The following is a 23,319-nucleotide window of genomic DNA, read 5'->3' on the forward strand; positions in this document are numbered from 1 at the left end:
CACTTTCCACAGCATCTGCACTCCTTTATACTCCTAATAGTGATGCACAAGATTTCCACTTCTCTATATGCTCACTAACACTTGTTATTTTCTGTGTTTTGGTTTTCTTTATATATGCTATCCTAATGGATATGAAGGGATGTCCCTTATGGTTCTCATTTGCATTTCCCTAATGATTAGTGAAGTTAAGTATCTTCGCATGTGCTTATGGATCATTTGCTTATTTTCTTTGGAGAAGTATTTATTCAACTCCTTTGCCCATTGTTTTTGTTGTTGAGTTGTAGGAGTTCTTAATATATTCTGGACATTTGGGATGCTTGGGTGACTCAATGTGGTGACAAGTCCCACACTGGACTCCCTGCTCCGCATGGAGTCTCCTTCTCCCTCTGACCTTCCCCCATCTCATGCTGTCTCTCATTTTCTCTCTCAAATAAATAAAGTCTTAAAATATATATATATGTATATTGTGTGTGTATAGATATATACATATATACGTGTGTGTGTGTGTGTATATACATACATATATATATGTGTGTGTATATATATACATATTCTGGACGTTAATCCTTTACCAGACATGTTGATTTTCAGTGGCTAGTAGAGTAATCATTTAGAAATATCTAACAGGCAAATATATATGCTGATCTTGAATTCCAGAGGGAGAAACACCATAGATTTAAAAGTTATATTATTTGCACAATGACATTTATAAAGTGCTTCCGCATATATTAGTTTATTTAAAATCTCACAAAAATCCTGACACTTTTATATCTGAAAAAACCAAGGCAGAGGGGGACCTGGGTGGCTCAGTCATTAAGTGTCTGCCTTCAGCTCAGGTCATGATCTCAGAGTCCTGGGATCAGCCCACATCGGACTCCCTGCTTGATGGGAAGCCTGCTTCTCCCACCCCCACCCCACCCCCCTGCTTGTGTTCCTCTCTTGCTGTGTCTCTCTCTGTCAAATAAATAAATAAAATCTTTTTTAAAAAAAAGAAATGAAAAGAAAACCAAGGCAGATCTCCTGACTTCAAATCCCAACACTATTATTTAGAAGTGCTTCACAGGGGCAAAAAGAAGCTGGCCTTACTGACTGAGTTGTGGGTCCCTTCCCAATCCTCCAAACTGCTCAAATTTTCTGCTGCAAAACCTGAAATACCATCTAAGATTTAATTTTGAAAATGAGTAGTAGAGTTGCTTTAAACAAAATTTAAACCACTACATTACATGATGCTATCTTGCATTCATAAAAGAGTAATTAAAGCTATAGAAATAAATAAATTGCTAAATTAGAAAGTTTGGGGCAGGGCACCTGGGTGGCTCAGGAGGTTACATGGCTGCTTTCAGCTCAGGTCATGATCCCAGAATCCTGGGATTGAGCTCGGCATTGAGCTCCCTGCTCAGCGGGAAGCCTGCTTCCCCCAACCCCCACTCGTACTCTCTGTCTCCCAAATAAATAAATAAAATCTTAAAAAAAAAAAAAAAGCAAGCAAGCAAGCAATCTTAGGGCAAAACATACATCCCAATTTTTTTAAAAGATTTTTGTTTGTTGGTTTCTTCACTTGTTTGTTTATTTGACAGAGATCACAAGTAGGCAGAGAGGCAGACAGAGAGAGAGGGGGGAAGCAGGCAACCTGCTGAGCAGAGGAGCCTGGGATCATGACCTGAGCAGAAGGCAGAGGCTTTAACCCACTGAGCCACCCAGGCACCCCAACATACTTCCCAATTTTGTGTGATAAGAGAAAAAAGAAGGAAGGCGAAAAGAAAGCCAAAACATGAAGTCTAAGAAGTATTTCAAGAAGAAGATGCAGTAGACTACAGAAAACTCTACACAGAGGTCGTGAAGGATGAAGACTGGAAAAATGATACTGTGTTTGGCAATCGTGAGGTCACTGGTGACCTTTAAGAGATCAATTTTAATACACTGAATGAAAGCACAAGTCAGCCTGAAAAGGCTTCAGAAGCCGGGGGAATGTTGAAGAAGGAAAGGTAACAAATACAGAATATTTTCAGTAATTGTAATATATTAATAATACCAAATATTTATATAGCACCTAATAAGTGCAAGGCCCTGTTCTAATTATTTTACCTATTAATTTATCCTGAGGGTCACTTGGGTAGCTTATTCAGTTAATGTCTGACTCTTGATTTCGGCTCAGGTCATGATCTCAGGGTTGTGAGATGGAGCCTCACCTCAGGCTCAGCCCTGGGCATGGAGCCTACTTAAGATTCTCTCTCTACCTCTCCCCCATCCACCTCCCCTCACCTTCTTCCTTGATTAAGGTGCACACACGGCATTCTCTTTAAAAAAAGAAGATAATTTATCCTCAAAACAATGGTTGGTATCATCATTCTGTCCATCTACAGGTAATGAAACAGATACAGCAAGAAGCCAGAATTCTGAGGCTACCTACTGCATAGACCCTGCATATATGTGATAATATATAATATTATCATGTTATATAATATATACCTTGTATCATATTAGGTAATATATATAATAATATATATGATAGATACATATGGGAGCAAAGAGTATAATAACATAATATTGAATGAGAGAAAAAATCAGCAAAATTTCTTTTTTTTGCAATAGGGAACAATAGTGTGAGAAAGAATTTTATATTGCTAACATCAACTGTGTACATGATGCTTGCCAGTCATGTCAGTTTATCAGGTGTTGACAGGCTGGCTTTTCCTGAATGTATTAATGCTGCGGGCTTCCATTCAATAAAACCATGAATGAATAGGGAAAAAAACATAATTATCTCCAAGGCTTTCAAAGACATAATACATTCTCTGTTGCTTACAGACTACCAATAACGAATGGATAGACCAAAATCCATTTTGCTGATTGGCTCTATCATATAGTTACACTTAAAGGAAGCAATACTTTTTTTAAAAAACAAAGGAAAGAGGGGGATTATATGAAGATAACAAAGCTGTTCTAAAGACAGAAATCTGTAAAATTTATTCTGAGAAAAAAGGATTAACAGCTGGTATTTTTCTGTCATCTTCCTTCCTGCCGATGTTACTCTTTTGAATCACTATGGACTAGAGTATTACAGGGCATAGAAATGTCAATACCGAGGAAATTTCGTGAAGGGTTAATCTAACTTATAAGCAATAAATGCTGCTTTCAAACTTTTTTGTAATATAAGATATAATTTCAATGTTTCTTATAACTGGAATTCTATTAAAATAGAGCAATAGTGGCGCCTGGGTGGCTGAGTGGGTTAAAGCCTCTGCCTTCGGCTCAGGTGGTGATCCCGGGGTCCTAAAATTGAGCCCCGCATCAGGCGCTCTCAGTGGGAAGCCTGCTTCCTCCTCTCTCTCTGCCTGACTCTCTGCCTACTTGTGATCTCTGTCTGTTGAATAAATAAATAAAATCTTTTAAAAAAAAAAATAGAGCAATACATCCAGCTGTCCCCATTTCTTCAGTTAATCACTTCCTACTCCTTGCCTCCATAGTAACTACCTCTATTATTATGAAATGTGTTAAATGTCATTTCACATGTATATCCTACATTAAACAATGTTCTCCTTAAATCTAGAAATTATGTTCTATGTAGCACAGAACATTAAAAAATGTTAAATATGGGGTGCCTGGGTGGCTCAGTGGGTTGGGCCTCTGCCTTCTGCTCAGGTCATGGTCTCAGGGTCCTGGGATTGAGCCCCACATCGGGCTCTCTGCTCAGCGGGGAGACTGATTCCCCCTCTCCCTCTGCCTGCCTCTCTGCCTACTTGTGATCTCTCTCTCTGTCAAATAAATAAATAATCTTTTTAATAAAATGTTAAATATGTTTCACAAATGAATAAGTGAACAAACATGAAGAAAATTATACATTGGCATTACATTTAGACAAGTGTCTTCTGATTGTGATAATGACAAAGAATTTATATAATTTTGCATGAGACCTTTCCAAAACACAGGCACAAATTCTTTAAGTGGTAAGAGAATAATTTTCCTTGAAGTCCATAAATAAACCTAAAAATTGGTAAAACAGAAAAGATTGAAGTAGAAAAGAAAGATGACATGGTCCATAATATTTGTGTAATAAATATGACATAATGTTTTGATTGCCTACAGTAAGTTTAAAAACTTTTTTTAAAACTCTGAAGTTGAATCCTCATTCTCATTTAATTAATTTACAGTGAGTCCTGGATGGACACGGTCTTTAAAAAAAATCTGCCACAGTGATTTTAGTGTGAAACTGTGGTTGAAACCCACTATTCTTTCCTTTAAAATCAAACTTTTTAAGTATAATTTACATTCCATAAAATTTACCAATTTTAAGTGTATGAAATTCACTGTTTCAACAATTAAGTACAGTCATGTAACCACTACTATGATCGTGATATGGAACATTACCATCACCCAAAAAGGTTTCCTCATACCCCATTCCCCTGTACCCTAGCAACCCCTGACTTACTTTCTGTCATGATAGCTTTGTGGTTTCTAAAATTTCATATACATGAAACTGTGTCACATGTACTCTTTTTGGTCTAGCTTCTTCTATTCTATTTAGCATAATGTTTTTTATTTTTTTAAAGATTTTACTATTTGAGAGAGAGAGAGAGCACACACACACTGAGCTGGAAGAAGAGAGAGAAGCAGGCTCCCTGTGAGCAAGGAGCCCAACACGGGACTAAATCATGACCTGACCGAAGGCAGATGCTTAACTGAATGAGCCACCCAGGTGCTCCTATCATAATGCTTTTTAGAATCATCCATGCTTCTAGGCTATCAATAGTCTAGGCTATCAATAGTCTATTCTTTTTTATTGCTGAATAAAAAAGTATTCAGCAATACTATTCTATTGTATGGATATACAATTTATTTATTTACCCATCTGATAGGCACTTGGGATGTTTCCAGCTTAAGGCTATTCAGAATAAAGCTGCTCTGAATATTCAAGTACAAGTCTTTTTATGAACAGATGTTTTCATTTCTCTAAGTAATATCTAGGAATAGGGTTCCTTGGGGCGCCTGGGTGGCTCAGTGGGTTGAAGCCTCTGCCTTCAGCTCGGGTCATGATCCCAGGGTCCGGGGACTGAGCCCCACATCGGGCTCTCTGCTCAGCAAGGAGCCTGATTCTCGTACTCTCTCTGCCTGCCTCTCTGCCTACTTGTGATCTCTGTCTGTCAAATAAATAAATAAAAATCTTTAAAAAAAAAAAAGTGGGGGGGGAATAGGGTTCCTGAATCTTACGATTAAGTGTATGATTAACTTTATAAGTACTTGTTTTTCAAAGTGACTGTATCATTTTGCATACTTACAAATACGGTAAGACAGTTCTTAATTGCTCCACATCCTTGCCAGCACTGATATTGGCAGTCTTTTATTTTTAGCCATACTACTGGGTGGGTGTGTGTGTAGTAGTAGTAGTAGTAGTAGTATCTCCTTATGTTATAATTTGCATTTCCCTGAGGACTAAATGATAATAAGTACACAAATAACTGTTTGTAAAGCAAGAAAAGCACAAGGGTTAACAGGTATTTCATTTTTTGATTCAACTGTTTTCAAAGAGGGTAACAATGTTATACTGCCTTACATACCACATTTGTCACTCCATTACAATGGGAAACAAGCAAATGACCAAAAAAAACACACACATAAAACTTCAAAAATAGGGCGCCTGGGTGGCTCAGTGGGTTAAAGCCTCTGCCTTTGGCTCAGGTCATGATCTCAGCATCCTGGGATCGAGTCCCGCATCTGGCTCTCTGCTCAGCAGGGAGCCTGCTTCCCTTCCTCTCTCTCTGACTACCTCTCTGCCTACTTGTGATCTCTATGTGTCAAATAAATAAGATCTTTTAAAAAAAAAGTTTAAAAAGTTAAAAAGTTTAAAAAGAAAAACTTCAAAAATAGGTTTCAGAGAATCTCTTAGAGTCAAGTACCCACTCAGTTTATAACCCCCCACCTACATAAATGTCAACATAATGTAGTCCCAAGACCCTTAGGCTTTAGTGTCCAACTTGGGTTTATATTCTAAGGCAGGAAAATTCAAAATACTTTGGAATGAGGTCCACTAAAATCAGGAAAATGGTTATTTATTGAGCCTTACACAAAACAAGTAACTAAATAGTCAATGAATGAGGGGTGCCTGGGTGGTTCAGTCAGTTAAGTGTGGGATTCTGATTTGGCTCAGGTCATGATCTTGGGGTTGTGGGATTCAGCCCCACATCAGGATCCACCCTCAGCACAGAGACTGCTTGGAATTCCCTCTCTCTCTCTCCTGTTCCTCCCCCTATTCTCTCACACACACACACTCTCTCTAAACTAAATATAATCGTTACCAAAAAATTTAATGAATGAATCAAGAATTAGTTAATAAGTGGCATTTTTTAAATCTATGTAATGTTTCAAAAATCAGAAATTACAAATTGTCAATGTATCGCCTAGGCTCCTATTACATATAAATCAATGAAGAGAGATGTCCATACTACATAAATATAAAAAAGTATAAAATATTAAATATATTAAAAATATAAATTATAAAAAATATAAATATAAAAAAGTCATAAAGCAATTTACTCATTTATTCAATAAACATTTATCAAACACAAACTTACAGCATATCACGTTATACATTAAGGGGACAAACAATTTTTTCAATACTGAAAACCAAAAATTAATCAGTTGGCTATGTATGATCATGAAAACTACCAGAGTAATTTAGCATACTATAATACAATACTAAAGTTAGTATTATAATGAGTGTAATTTCCCCGGCATACTAGTTCAATGATAGGTTAAAAGTGGCCAAGAAGCATGCTGCCTCTATCAGGAAAGAAATAAGCCTATGAATAAACTACAAGGTAGAAAATTCACATAAAAGTGATCTGGAATGGAAAGGGACACCCAGGTGGCTCAGTCAGTTAAGTGTCTGCCTTCAGCTCAGGTCATGATCCCAGGATCCTGAAATAAAGTCCTGCATCGAGCTCCTTATCAGTGTGGAAACTGCTCTCCCTCTGCCTGCTGCTACCCTTGTTTGTGCGTGCACATGCGCGCGCTCTCTCTCTCTCTGACAAATGAATTAAATAAAACCTTTTTTTTTTTTTTTAAAGTGATCTGGGGTGCTTGGGTGGCTCAGTTGGTTAAGCAACTGCCTTCAGTTCAGGTCATGATCCCAGGGTGCTGGGATCAAGTTGTGTGTCAGGCTCCCTGCTCAGCTGGGAGCCTGCTTCTCCTTCTCCCTCTGCCTTCTACTCTGCCTGCTTGTGTTCTCCGTCTCTCTTTCTCTGTCAAATAAATAAATAAAATCTTTTTTTTTAAAAAGTGGTCTGGAATGGATTGTAGTCTATTTCTAATATCAAACACTAATTCTAAACCGTATTAACTTGAGGTCTGGAAACAGGTTAAGTAAAGGTTCATAGGCAGGGCACCTGGGTGGCTCAGTGGGTTAAGCCTCTGCCTTCAGCTCAGGTCATGACCTCAGGGTCCTGGGATCAAGCCCCGATCAAGCCCCACTTTGGACTCTCTGCTCAGCAGGGAGCCTGCTTCCCTCTCTCTCTGCCTACCTCTTATAAATTAAAAATCTTAAAAAAAAGAAAAGAAAATAAAAGGTTCATATGCTTTGAGGGTTACCTATTTCCAAAGACAAGTTATAAAGGATACACATAAAAAAAAAAAAACCCTCACAGTAATCTGTTCATCCTTGCATGTATATCCTGAGTGCTATACTGCACAATCATCATTTTTTATTTAAAAATGACAGGTTTAGGGCACCTGGGTGGCTCAGTGGGTTAAGCCGCTGCCTTCGGCTCAGGTCATGATCTCGGGGTCCTGGGATCGAGTCCCGCATCGGGCTCTCTGCTCGGCGGGGAGCCTGCTTCCTCCTCTCTCTCTCTCTCTGCCTGCCTCTCTGCCTACTTGTGATCTCTGTCTGTCAAATAAATAAATAAATAATCTTAAAAAAAAAAATGACAGGTTTAACCTTTAAATAACCACCTACTCAACAAAAAAGTTTCACGTGTACTAAAAATATTAAATAATATCAATCATGCAAACTGAATCAATTAAATTGAAATAATGCTTACCTAATAAAATGAATGTGGTAATTTCTAATTTAAACCATAGCCAATATAAAAAAGTTTAAATATCACATGAAACTATTATGCAATAAGAAGTAAGTGTGAGAAGCTGTTATGAGTTGAATTGTGTCCCTCTAAGAATGGTATGCTTGAATTCCTAACCCCCAGTACCTCAGAATGTGCCCTTAGTTGGAAACAGGGTCATTGCACATGTAATTAGTTAAAATGAGGTCACACTGCAGCAGGGTGGGCCCCTAATCCAATATGACTGCTATCCTTATAAAATGGCCATGTGAAGACAGAGACATATAGGAAGAATGCCATGTGACAACAAAGGCAGAGATTAGAGTTCCAAACCCCCAGAAGCTAGAAAAAGCAAGGAAGGACTCCCCTATAGGTTTCAGAGGGAGCATGGCCTTTCCATATGTTGATTCAGACTTCTGGCCTCCAGAATTGTGAGCCAATAAATTTGTGTTGTTTTAAGTCACCCAGTTTGTGGCACTTTGTTACAGCAGCCATAGGATACTAATACAGCGTTTTCAGTATCTTTCTTGTATATTCATTAATTTATAGATACATTAATGCCTTGATTTTTAAAAATTATTTTCTAAGGTATAATATAGTAAACTTGACTTTTTGGGAATAGTTCTATATATTTTAACATTTACATATATTCACATAACCATCACCATAGTAGAACACTGACAGTTAACATCTTAATTTTTAACAGCCACTGTTGAAACAAGAGAAATGAAATTGTTTCACATAGGCATAAATAAATTTCTAACATTTTCACTTCAAAATTTAGAGTTTGTATTCATACTTCAATAATATATATTTTTTTAATTTCTAAAATAGATAACCTCTGAAATAAAATCCACTGTCTTTTAGTTTACTCATTATCTTTTAAATCTAAAAGCTCTAAGCACTGAATTCTACTCCTGAAATCAATACTGCACTATATGTTAATTAACTAGAATTTAAAAATTTTGAAAATCTAAAGCTTTTTTAGAAAATTACCTTCAATAATAATTCATCTAAAGCTTTCAACTAAAGAAAATGCTAAGTCATAGCCTTCACACAAAACAGTAAACATAGAAGATACACAAATGTAACATTCATACTACTTAATGCTATCAGTTTATTAATATGCACAGGTATGAAGTTTCCCCATATCCTCTAATAACACACAAATACTAAAAATTTAAGCTTCACTCTTTTTTTTAAGTCTTATAACACTGAGACGTCTGTTCTTAACCTTCCCTATTCAACAAATATTTATTAAATATTAAGATGTTTGTGTGATGTGTTAGGGGGAGGTAAAAGGAGAGAACTCATTGCTTAAAAAAAAAAAAAAGTAATGTGATTTTAAAATTTGGTAAGTTTCTACTCTAAAAAATTTTTCCACATATCCCTTAAAGTATGCAGCTACCTTCTGTGCTCAGATTAAACATAAATTCATTTTTCCTCACATGAATTTTATTATGATTTTACAACTACTTTAACTTACATACAATGCTATAAAGCTTTTTAGATGAGGATATCTTTTTTTCCCCAAAAAAATACAGATCAAAACAAATCATATACGAAAATCAACAACTGGGGGTGCCTGGGTGGCTCAGTGGGTTAAAGCCTCTGCCTTTGGCTCAGGTCATGATCCCAGGGTCCTGGGATGGAGTCCCACATCAAGCTCTCTGCTCAGCGGGGAGCCTGCTTCCCTTCTCTCTCTGCCTACTTGTGATCTTTGTCTGTCAAATAAATAAATTTTTTAAAAAAATCAACAACTGTAATACTTGTCACAATGCACTTCACAAAAGCTGTACTATAGAAAAATTTCAATTTATTGATAACATACAAGTTCTCATAATTATAAACTTATTATTTGATATCTAAGCTATGAAATGGATCTTCTAATTATTATTGTCTTTGTAATTATACTTCTTCCATGTAAGGTAGTACATAGCATTGTGGCTCTTGTCTTGAAGACTATCCAAGGACAAATTATACTTACTAGAAAATGTAGGGACTAAAAATATGGGGTTTTGTTGACATCAACAGTCATAGATACATATGTAAATTATAATATATAATAGATATAACATAAGATATACATAACACTATATAAGAATTTATATCATTAAGATATACCAGCACAGAAGGTCGCTGAATGCTCTTACCTAATTTTTTAAAATCTAAACATCCAAATAAATATTTCTGCATTTAAGAGAGAAAAACTGTTAGTGCTTTAAAAAAAGCTTTAAAAAAAACACAGTTGCATTTATTTTTAACAGCATTTGTGAGATATAACAGACATAAGAAAATGTACTGAACAAAAGGAATGGAACAGCAAAAAGAATTAGTATAAGGTGAATATCCAACAGCTACAACCTAGGTTCAGTGATAGAACATTGTCAGACCATCCAAAGACCCCTGGATACTTCCTCTTAGTCATGTTAATGATTTTTTCCCCTGAATTAATCCAGCTTTCCCTGAAAAGTCACAAACCTACTTAAGTTTTTCCAAGCAGATAAATTATTTAAGATATGATGAATTGCAAAAAAAAGGTCAACTTCTTAAAACTATTAGTAAATTATAATCATCCCATTCTTATACCATCTACAGACTCCTGAATAAGTATTTTTTTTCCAAAGTCTATACTACTGATAATTTCCATGGACTTCTTAAACAGGTTAAAAATGCAAATACCTAAAACATCTGAACTCTATTACCTTCATAATAACTGAGAGATCAGACTGTCTTTCACACAGCTGTAAATTTACAGATGTACATGAAAAGACTAATTTACAATTTTCCCTTTTTAAAAGGAACAATACTTCTGATTCAGTACTGTTATGTAGAAGAAATGCATCCTTTGAGCATAATGGCCTATAGTTCTCCAATTTGTTTACATCAAGCTGGGAAAGTTTCAGTTCTGATTCAAAATCTGACGTTTTCTACAGAGTACTTGCTTTTCAACAAGCCCATGACTTCCCATTACCGGATTCCATGTAGAAAGTAATCAGAAGTTACCGAGCGTAGTATACCTACTCTTTGCACAGGTCTTTTTGTTATTGTCTATTTTCCTTCAAAATTTGTTTTGTGTTGTGCTGTTTTCTTCATTTTTAAATATTTACATTTTTTTATTTTGAGGTCTTTTTGTTTTCCATTTAAATCTCCTTATAAATCCTTTCCTTAAAAAAGAGTATTGTTATAAATATACCCTAAACTCCTTTCCTTTCTAAACCATCAGACTTCAGTAACTTCCCAATTCTGAGGTTATAACTCTGCCTTACCAACATCAAGGAAATATGTAGCATTTTAAAATTAGGAGAGTAATTAAATTGAGTTTGAAGTTATAAACTGAAAAACACTATTACTATTTTCCTATATATAAATCATTTCCTCACTAGTCTCTTGGCAATACTTTTATAAAACCTATCATGTACATTAAGTCACACACTCATATTTTAAGTTTAAGAGATGAGGGATGAGTCTTAATTTCACATAATAAATGGTGATTCATGCTAAGATACAGAACTCAAAATGGAATGGAATATCCTTTTTCACACTCATTAGCATAAATTAAAGTAAGAAAAATAAAGATTACACAGCTCATGGTTCTCAAATAGCATTACTAAAGTAAGTAATTAATTCTCCTATCTTCATCTATGAAATCCACAGTAAGAATCAGAAAACGTGCTTATGTGTCTTTTCTCCAGACCCTAAAACTCTCATACAAGAGCTCATTACCCCAATAAGCATGCCAACTATCATACCATGAAAGAAAAATATCTGATTTAAACATGACCTGCATCACCCACAAAATCTGATTTTATATGGAATTTGACAATTATAGTCAATCACAAAATATATACCTCTTTAAAACTCTTCCTGTCCCTCATTTGCCCCCTCAAGTTTAAAAATTCTTTCAAATCCATCCCTTACTATAAACAACCACTTAAATTGACACTTCTCAATTTAAGATATCTTAAACAAGAATCTTAAAAGTTAACTTATCTAAACTCATAAAAATAAAGTTTGCAGATTAATAATGTCTACATTCACTTTCATGTTTTCAGTATTTCAGTATTCAAGTTGTACACTTTAATTATCTGATTATTCAACTCATTCTTTCAAAAATACGAATGCACAAAGCACTAGCTAGCCTTTTCCAAATAAAACTTTCTCTATCCATTGTCACTGTATTCGGACACAAGATGAATTTAGATAAATTTACATTTCACATTTGCAAAACAAATTGTGGTACACTGTTGTTTTAAAAAGAAACAGAAGATTCAATGATTCTCAATAACCATAAGGAGACTACTTTATATGAAACACCACAATGCACCACTCTTTAAAAGAAAAAAATTTCAAATATATTAGTTTTACCTGGGGAAAAGAGAGTTAGATGTTTGGCATGCCTGTGTATGTGTTCAGTACTTATTTAATTCTAAAAACAACCTTTCTCCAACTCCTTTCAAAAATCAGTATTTTTTCAATAAATATAAGCATATACTGTACAATAAAATGCATAATGTGCATGTCCAGAAAGCTACAATAACCCGAATAGAAAAAAAAATCAGTGTTTTAATTTTCCACACAGCAATTCAATGTTAAACAATGTCATTTTTCCCCCTTTCTCCCTAACCATTCCACATAACAGGTCTACTACTGTATTAATGTATTTAGTAAGATTAACAAATTGACTAGAAGATCTGGAGGAGTAAGAGGAAAAAAATCATTTTTCACTTTCCCACCAACAAAAAGATAAAACAAAAGCAAATCCGAAGACTTGTTAAATGAGAAGCATTTGAAAAACCCAACGTGACCAGCTTTTGATTTACCCTAGTCTGACAAGAAAGACAGACCCCACCCCCACTCCAGATTGTGTGGCTTTTTTTTTTTCCTTGGGTGGGGGTGTGGAGAAGAGAGCTGTCACATTTCCATCTTCGGTTATTGTTAAGTCCGCAGCCTAGATTCCCAAGTACCACTGGTCTAAGGGGGAAAAAAATTAAAGCGTATAATTCTACTTGTTTAAAATGCACAATATTTTGTTGATGTTTTTCCGATTTTAAAGTTAATTATACCCAGCTTCAATCTGTAAAGACTACAGATTGCCTTTGACAGCCTGTCCCTCAAACAGCCTGTAAGACTGCTTGCTCCAGATTCACTAAGAATTCTCTTCTCTCTAAACTTAAATTAGAAAAACGCATTTCTGAAATCATTACATCCAAAAAGGCATTCCCCCCCATCCTTTTGCTTTGGTGTGGGGTGTAGAAGTGAGAGTAAAAAAGAGATCTATTCGCTCTTCGAACAAAAAGAAATGGGGTAGAGGTCGAGTGGGGGAAAGAGCAGCAGTGGACCTGAATGAAATGCTGAGAAAAGTTTTTTATGTGACTAGTGTGTCCTTCAGCAGGGGAACAAGAGTTGGGCAGAAAGCTGGAATCTTGGCCCCGGGCTCCTGCAGAGAGAAGGCACCTGCGGAAAAGAAGGCCAGGCACCACAGAGGAGCCGGGCTACTACCTACCGACTTGCAGCACGTTCTCCACCGAGCCGCTGTCCAGCAGACGGATGCCCCGGCGGAACGGCAGCCCCTCGCCGCCGCCGCCCGCCGCTCCGGCCGCTGTGCCCAGCCCGGCGGACGCCCCCGCCGCGGCGGCCCCGGGGGCGGAGCCGGTCGGAGCGGCGGCCCCGGGGGGCGGCGGCGGCCCCTCCTCGGCCGGCGAAGCCCCCGCGGCGCCGCCAGCCGCTCCGGCGCCGGGGCCGCCACGGTACTGGAAACTGGAGTACATGCAGATCTCCCGCTCATTCCGCGGGAAAGACCAGTAGACGATGCGGCGCTGCACGGGCTCCGGGATCCGCTCGAAGCGCTCCTCCACCCTCTCGTACGCCCACTTTTCCGCCACCGTCTTGGCGGCGCAGTCCAGCAAGGACTCGGGCTGCAGGTGGGGGCGGGCCCCGGGGGCCAGGCAGCTGCCGCCGACGCCCCCCACCCCACCGCTGGCCGCCCCGGGCGAACCGCGAGGGTGGTGAGCCTGCGGGCTGGGCCACGAGCACAGGCGCTTAGCCGGGGAGACCGGCGACGGAGAGAGCAGCTCCTCTCGCTCACCTCCTTCCGCCATTGCTGGGAACTGACTGACTGAGGCGGCGGCGGCGGCGGCGGCGGCGGCGGCGGCGGCAGCGGCACCGACTGCGGCGGAGACCCCGGCCACGGCCACGCGCCCCGCGCAAGCGCCCAACTGCGGCGCCGGGGGAGGGGCGGGGCGAGCAAACCCGCGAGCCGGCCGGCCCGAGTGGGGAGCCTGGGCCGGCCCCGTGCGCGCGCCGCAAGGACCGGCGAGGGCGTCCTGAGAACGAGCGTAAGGTGGCGCGCGCTGTCCGGGCCGCCACGGGCGCGAGAAGGGGCGGGAGCGAGCGCCGGCCGGCGGCGCGCGCCGGGCGCCGACAGCCCAGAACGCGCGCGGAGCGCTTGCGCGGGGCCGACGGCCACCTAGGGGCGAGGAGCGCGGGGCACAGTGGCCGGCCCGCGCGCCTCTAACCCACCTGCCTGGCCAAAGAGGAGTGCCCTGTGTGGTCAAGTGAAATGGCCAGGCCGCGAGCCCTCGGAGGAGCCGCCTCCGTGAAGTTCTAAGCTTGCCGGGCACCGGCAGAGGGAAAGTTCAAAATCAGGCTGCTATAGTAGAATTAACAAGACAGGAGACTGTCACGGCCGAGCCGAGGAGCCGGCAGAAAGATGCTAGGAAGACACTAGGAAAAAATCGGCAAGTTCGAATGATGAAAACTCTCCTCATGCCACAATAATGTAGAATAAAGTTGGCGGTCCCCTCCAGAGCCGGGCAAAGTTGCACCAGCCGGTGACTGGACAGTGGGGCGCCAAGATCTCACCGCCTAGGCGGCTGCTCCCTCCCAGGTTTTGGCGGGTTTAACACCTTGCGTCCTAGGAAACAAAACAATTTTTTGCGTGGCTTTGGTAGAATTCTCTGGTCCTCTGCCTCCAGTCTAAATTAGGTCTTTCATGTTTCCCTCACTGACTCGGTTTTTTTTTTTTTTACACCTTTGTATTACTTATAACAAATTGTACACATATTTTTATATATTTGTATAATGTCTGACTGCCCAACTGAGAGTAAACTCCATGAGAGCCAGGATCATTTCCATTTTCTTCACTATAATGTATCCTCAACTGGGTGCTCAAGAATGGCACCTTCACCGCTAACTTCTCCATGAACAACGCTGAGTTGTAAGCAGCAAGAAAAACTCATTTCAGATTTGCTGACAGACTAATCTCTACAACTTTAAAATGTTCCAAGAACTATATTAAGAGTTCCTGTAATTGCTGCCTCCCTTTAAAATGAACGAGTTCTAAGGTATAAAGTAAGAATAAGAAGAGAGTAAATGATTGGAGACAAAGGAGACAAAGTAGTTTGGTTTTGCTATAACCTCAGAATGAAAGAGCACAGGCTAGAGAGGCAGAATTGGCTGTCAGTCACTTCCTACACTTCCTACACTTCCTACTTGTGTGATCCTAGTCATGACTCACTTAAATGATTTGTAAAGGGAGCTAGTAATAATGCCCATATTAACTTTTGTAAGAATTACAAATATTCCAAATTGAGTATATATGTAGTACTCTTATCTATTTATATGTGTAAATGGATTTATATCTAGAGATATCTTATTTGGTTGTTGTGAAATAGCGTAATCTCTACTCCTCCTTAAATCTGGTACCACAATTATAGACTTCTATGGCACTTATTCTTTTCCTTCCTAGAACTTACAGTTTTTTATGGGGGGAGGACAGCAGTGAGTATATCTTTAATGCCTGACTAGAGTACATGTGTGAGACATGCAATGGCAGAAACCATTTCTTTGTAAGGAAGGGCCTATCTCTGTCTCTAGCTCTATCATAATGCCATAATGCTTTACACATGGAAGATCTCAAAAAGTACTTGCTTTTTGAATCAATGAATATGTTACTCTGATTTAATCAACTGCTGGTAAAGATGGTTAATAGAAGTTGGAACATAGGAAGAAATATTACTTAAACACTTACTTAAACAAAGTTAAGTTTGAGGGGCACCTGGAAGGAGCAGTTGGTTAAGTGTCTGACTCTTGGTTTCGGCTCAGGTCATGATCACAGGGTGATGCGTGGGGCTCTGCTGAGCATGGAATCTGGTAAACTTTCCATCTCCCTTTCCTTCTGCCCCACCCCACTCTCGCTCTCTCTCGCTCTCTCAAATAAATAAAGAAATATTTTTAAAAGAGTTAAGTTTGATTCTTATGCATTTGATGTATGCAATTGGTGCTGGCCCTTGGCAGAAAGCCTTGTTCCTTTCCATGGGAGCCTCTGCAATGGGCTACTTGAATATCCTTTTGACAGGGTTGGTTTTCTCCAAAGCAATTAAGCAAAAGAGCAAGCTAGAAGCTGCAATGCTTTTTATGACCTAATCTCAGAAGTCACACACCATCATTTCTACCATATTCTATTCTCTCAGAACCCTTCTGACTCAGTGTGGGAGAAGACTCTACCAAAGCATGAACACCAAAGAAGAGGAAAGGATCACTGAAAGGCATGTTGTATATTAGCTACCACTACCAACTCCCACCAGCACTGAGTAAGAATACTATTTCCCTATATTCTCACTGATACGCAGCATACAATATTGTCAGACTTAATTCTTTTTAAAGATTTTATTTATTTATTTGATAGACAGAGATCGTAAGTAGGCAGAGAGGCAGGCAGAGAGAGAGAGGAGGAAACAGGCTCCCTGCTGAGCAGAGAGCCCAATGCGGGGCTCTATCCCAGGATGCTGGGATCATGACCTGAGCCAAAGGCAGAGGCTTTAACCCACTGAGCCACCCAGGCGCCCCTTGTCAGACTTAATTTTTAACAGCTTCATTAACAAAAAGTGTTTTTGCTCGATTTTTTGTGGTTACTGGTGAGGTTGAGCATCGTTTTACATATTTTGGGCCATAATACTTCCCCTTCTGTATATTGCCTAATTAGATCATTTTCTTCTATTGGATTGTTTAATACTTTTTTGGTTTGTAGTACTCTATATGTTCTGGATAGAAATTCCTTATTATATGTATTGCAAGTATCTTCTTCCAGTATGTGTTTTGTCTTTTAAATTTATTATGTTTATTATATTTTGCTATACTGATATTTTAAATTTTGATCACATCAAATTACCTAACTTTTCTTTTAAGTTTTGCATGTATTTTATATTATTTGAGAAAGCCTTACCTAGTCTATATTTTCTTCTAGTTTTAAAATTTTTTTCACTTTTTGGCCTTTTTTCCCATGTAAAATTTTTTTTCTTACTATGGATATAATTTTAATTTTTTTTTCTATGGGGAGAGTTGGTAATTTCTCTAAAGCCATTTGTCAAAATAGTTCAGGCTTTCCTGAATTGATTTGTGATGTGCCAAATTGTCTTATATTTATAGGTTTGTTTCTGGGCCTTTTTTTTCTGTTTCACTACCTTTTTATCCCTTCCTATTACAACAATACATTTTTAATTAATAATTTAATTTGGTAATATGTAACTTTATAAATTTGGAAATGTTTAGAAAACTGGTAGGATGACTCTCCCTTCTTTGTCCTTATTTTTCAAATTTGTTTTAGCTGTCCTTGCACATTCTTATCCTTTCATGTGAACCTTATAATCAATTTTACTATGTTCCCAAAAAATCCTAAAGGGATTTTTTTCTTGGAATTACATTGAATTTCTAGATTAACTTGGGGACAGCTAATATCTTTATAATTCAGTCTTCATAAATGTACTTATCTCTTCATTTAATATGGATCTTCTTTGCCAATCTTTTTTTAAAAACTAAATATTTTACTATTACTCATATTTATTTTATGGACTTAGTGATTGCTAGATCTTTTCCAAGATATCATTAAACAAGAAATAATTTCACTCTGGTACCTTAACATCCAGTTAGTGAGATAAGGTGAAACACAGGAAAAGTCAAATAACAGTAAAGACTGAAAGATTATAAAAAAGCAATAGGTACAATAAGCCTCAGAGGATTGTCAGGTGACTTGAAGAAACAGTGATTATTTTGAGAACCAGAAGAAGGATCACTTTGAGGAGATCACTTGGAGTCTTCTTTCATCTTGATCTTGGAGAATAAGTAGGATTCAAATAGGCCCAAAGACTTACAGAAGGAATTTAAATTGGGTTGAACTACTTCAATGGAAACCCAAAAGCTTTGAAAAGTACAAAACATTCTTTTTTTTTAGAAAGTGATAGTATTCTTTCATTTTTTTTAAGATTTCATTTATTTATTTGACAGAGAGAGAGAGATCACAAGTAGGCAGAGAGAGAGGAAGGGAAGCAGGCTCCCTGCCTAGCAGAGAGCCCAATGTGGGGCTCCATCCCTGGACCCTGGGATCACAACCTGAGCTGAAGGTAGAGGCTTTATCCCACTGAGCCCCCAGGCATCCCAATACAAAACATTCTAATGGAATAGTTTTTTTTGTTTTGTTTTGTTTTTAGAAGTTTTTAAAAATATGTTTGACTATAAAAATGGAAAATAAAGATTAGAGGGTCTTTGAAAGCCAAATTTGGATAATCTTAAATGCCAGGTAAGGAGTTTGAAGTTGAGTATACAGAATGAGGAATGGGAAACCAAGGTTTTTAAATAATCTATATAGCATTATAAAACCGAATATAACTTATTTTCTGTTTTTTTCACATCTTTCCTCCCATTAGTCTGTGCTTTGTACTTAGTACATAATAGATTGTCAGTAAACATTCCATGAATGAATGAGTGAATGACCTGGCTATAATGTAGAGAATCTATTTGAAGGGGAAAAATGGAAAACATCGAAAATTCTCAGGAACCTATTCCAATAATCTCATCATGAGTTAGTTGTTAGTGACCTCAATTCACATGACAGTAGGAAAAGAAAAATTTTGCTGAATAAAATGCTTCTAAATAAATAAAGTTCTTCCTGTATATTGTTCCTGAAAATTGATACAATGAATATTTATTAATATCAATGCTATACCTTAGAGTAGCAAGATGATTTTCTTTTTGACAAACTATGAAGATACATCTTTGTTTACATTTTGCCATTTTGAAACAAATAAAATGAATAAGCCATTATTTGTGAGGCATTAGAAGTTAAATGTAACAAAGCATACTAAGTTAGTTAAGATAGTCTGGCCCTGATTTGGGACTGGAAATTGACAGAGCAAGCTGCCAAAAGATAAGGAAGCAAGGACATCTAATAATAATGATATTTAAAATGGATACAGTGCTTTACACTTACAGCTGAGAAATAAAGCAGTGTTGAAGAAAATTCACTGAGTTGTGTTAACCAAAAATACTAATTTAATACTTATTTCAAATCAAAATTGAAGCCCTAAATGCTGCTTAGTAAACTCTATTATTCATCCCTAACCCATTTTGACCTTTATCCACATTTTACCTACGAAGAAAGTCTCAAAAAGTTGTATCTTAATCAATGTTACTAGCAAGTGAGTGATGGAACTCAAATCCATGTTGTTGAATTCTGAGCCCAGTAAAATTTCATTTCCACACATTCTTGTCTTTACCAAGAGCCAAAGGATTTTGTAAGGATAGCATCAAAGTGAACATATATTCTGTTTCCTGGACAGGGACTCAAATTTGGCCAGAAAGGAGCTCTCAGACTGATTTACTTAAAAGGGAATAAGATTTCTCAGTGAAGCATGAGAACCATTCCATTGGCTATAGTCAAATAGTGAAACTTCAGGGGAAAAAAAGGGAAAAGAGGCCAAAAATAATGAAGGAGATGGGGAAGGTGAGAAGGAAAAGGAAAAACAGTGGTGACTTAGACGATAATACACTGGAAATACCAACAGGTGGAATAATAATGAGACCTAAAGTAAGACCTTGTTGATATTTGGCTTGTGGGGAGTAAATAGAGGTCAGTAGTGTTTTTGAGAGCTATATGAGGCCATTGTTGACACCCGCCAGTTCTTTTCAAGATCAGTCTAAACACTGGTTTAGATTAAAACAATATTTGTTTGTGGATGTTAACGTTATTGTTTTCTTGCCTTAAATACAAAAGTCAATGTAGAGTTTATAGTCCAGTTTGGGAAACAGACATTAAACAAACACATTAATATATAAATGCAGGTGGTAATAATGAGGTTTATAAGACATTTGTGAATATGTAAAATGTGTTTTGGAACAGCAAGTACTCTATATTGATTGAAACACCAAGACTGTGGGGAGAAGTAGCAGAAAAAGACTGCAAAGGAGACTTGAGAGAGATGACACAAAACTTTAAAATGCTAATTATAGAATCTGAATTCTCATTGAGGAAGACACAAAGAAATGGGAAAATGTTCCATGCTCATGAATTGGAAGAACAAATATTGTAAAAATGTCTATGCTACCTAAAGCAATCTACAAGTTTAATGTAATCCCTATCAAAATCCCATCCATTTTTTTTTCAAAGAAATGGAACAAATAATCCTAAAATTTATATGGAACCAGAAAAGACCTCGAATAGCCAGAGGAATGTTGAAAAAGAAAGCCAAAGTTGGTGGCATCACAATTCCAGACTTCAAGCTCTATTACAAAGCTGTCATCATCAAGACAGTATGGTACTGGCACAAAAACAGACACATAGATCAGTGGAACAGAATAGAATGCCCAGAAATAGACTCTTGACTCTATGGTCAACTGATCTTCAACAAAGCAGGAAAGAATGTCCAATGGGAAAAAAGAGTCTCTTCAACAAATGGTGTTGGGAAAATTGGACAGCCACATGCAGAGAAATGAAACTGGACCATTTCCTTACACCACACATGAAAATAGACTCCAAATGGACAAAGGACCTAAATGTGAGACAGGAATCCATCAAAATCCTTGAGGAGAACACAGGCAGCAACCTCTTCGACTTCAGCCGCAGCAACTTCTTCCTAGGAACATCGCCATAGGCAAGGGAAGCAAGGACAAAAATGAACTATTGGGACTTCATCAAGATCAAAAGCTTTTGCACAGCAAAGGAAACAGTCAACAAAACCAAAAGACAACTGACAGAATGGGAGAAAATATTTGCAAATGACATACCAGATAAAAGGCTAGTATCCAAAATCTGTAAAGAATTTACCACACTCAACACCCAAAGAACAAATAATCCAATCAAGAAATGGGCAGAGGACATGAACAGACATTTCTGCAAAGAGACATCTAGATGGCCAACAGACACATGAAAAAGTGCTCCTCATCACTTGGCATCAGGAAAATACAAATCAAAACCACAACGAGATACCACCTCACACCAGTCAGATTGGCTAAAAGTAACAAGTCAGGAAATGACAGATGCTGGTGAGGATGCAGAGAAAGGGGAACCCTCCTACACTGTTGGTGGGAATGCAAGCTGGTGCAACCACTCTGGAAAACAGCATGGAGGTTCCTCAAAAAGTTGAAAATAGAGCTACCCTAAAACCCAGCAATCGCACTACTGGGTACTTACCCTAAAGATACAAACGTAGTGATCTGAAGGGGCATGTGCCCCCAAATGTTTATAGCAGCAATGTCCACAATAGCCAAACTATGGAAAGAACCTAGATGTCCATCAACAGATGAATGGATAAAGAAGATGTGATATATATATACAATGGAATACTACCCAGCCATCAAAAGAAATAAAATCTTGCCATTTGCGAATTTCTTTGAGTCAATCAAAGAAAGACAATTATCATATGATCTCCCTGATATGAGGAAGTTGAGAGGTAACATGGGGCTTTGGGGGATAGGAAAGGAATAAATGAAACAAGATGGGATCAGGGGGGAGAAAAGCCATAAGAGACTCTTAATCTCACAAAACAAACTGAGGGTTGCTGGGGGGAGGGGGACAGGGAGAGGGTGGTTGGGTTATAGACATTGGGGAGGGTGAATGCTATGGTGAGTGCTGTGAAGTGTGTAAACCTGATGATTCACAGACCTGTACCCCTGGGGCTAATAATACATTATATTTTAATAAAAAAGTAAAAATTTTTTTTTAAAAAGGTAAAGACAAAAAAAAAAGGATCTGAATCTTAGGTTGGCTGAAGGATATTAAAAAAGATGTTTTAAGCAGGAGAATAACATGATAAAAGCAGTATTTGAGGAAAATTAATCAGACAGAAGTGTGCAGGATGAATGGGGAAGAGAATTAACAGACTGCAGGCAGAAGATAAGTTAGGAGGCTATGGTAACATGTGAGATGGAGATGATACAGTCCTGTAGAGGGCATAGGGCATCTAGACCTAGGGACTGAAATCCAGCCTGCAGTCCGTTTGCCCAGCTCTGCACCTAAAGTGTTGCATCTGAGTGCCTTTTTCTATTTCTCACCAAGGGGCCATATAAAGCCGTGGCTCCAGGCCTGTATTACTCTGTTTGATCTCGCCTCTAGTGAGAGAATTGACCCATTTCAAAGAGACTGTGGGAGTCTAAAATACTTCTTTTACAGCATTGCAATGTCCAGGGTAAAAACAAAAATATTAAAATCAATGACCAAGAAGAATATGTGACATCTTAAAACAGCTCTTTTGATGTGAGGAAAATTTTGAGCCAACCTTTAAAATAAATCTTTTAAAGTTGCATTTATGAAACGTCCTCAGCCCCTCAGGAATGGAACAAAAATCAGTGCTAAGATGAGGGTGAGGGGCATCCAGCAAGCAAACCATAAGCAATCCAGAGTCATTTGTTTAATAATGGAATTTATTCTAGTTTCCATTTAAGAAGTAGAAGGTAAACACCTGTGCTTGCTGATAATGCTAACTTTGATAGGGTATATATTCAGTACTGGATGGAGTGGGGTTAGGGAAAGGTATTTGGGAAATGGAAAGGAAATCCATGATTAAAACAATATTGAACCGATTGGACTTATTACCCAACTCTGCAGTATTTCTTCTTCAACAGTAGACGTTGTGGTTGTCTTCCTCATCCATTACACCCCTCTTCAGTTGTGGAGCAGCCATAAAATTAGAGGAATTTAGCTCCAAGGGTTAGCTCCAACTTGTCTAATTGATTGGAATAATCCCGTACCCCATTCTAAAGGGATTCACTCCGAGATAAGCAGATACAAGTTAATCAGTGAATGGCATTTCCATGGTCATAGAAATTGGTTCAGGAATGAGTGTAACTCTTTGGGGCCAATGAGACATGTGGTTTGCATGCAACTTCCAGAAAAAATTGTTCTCACTCTTTTATGAGAGCCTATAGAAGCAATTCTCTTGTGTCTTGCCATAGGAAAGGAGATCGTTGGTGGCATGTCATGTATACAGAGAGA

General features: G+C 38.3%; 1 protein-coding gene across 1 annotated transcript in view; it reads right to left on the minus strand.

Annotated features, from left to right (window-relative positions):
* ZSWIM5 (zinc finger SWIM-type containing 5) overlaps positions 1-14,155 on the minus strand; it is a 222,579-nt gene extending 208,424 nt beyond the window's left edge. The window contains exon 1 of the mRNA XM_044238098.1: positions 13,561-14,155. Coding sequence (XP_044094033.1) covers positions 13,561-14,155 — 595 coding nt within the window. The remainder of the gene's footprint in view (positions 1-13,560) is intronic.
* Between the last annotated feature and the right edge of the window lie 9,164 nt (positions 14,156-23,319).

This window comes from Neovison vison, chromosome 2, assembly GCF_020171115.1.
Source record: "Neovison vison isolate M4711 chromosome 2, ASM_NN_V1, whole genome shotgun sequence".
Lineage (NCBI taxonomy): Eukaryota > Metazoa > Chordata > Mammalia > Carnivora > Mustelidae > Neogale > Neogale vison.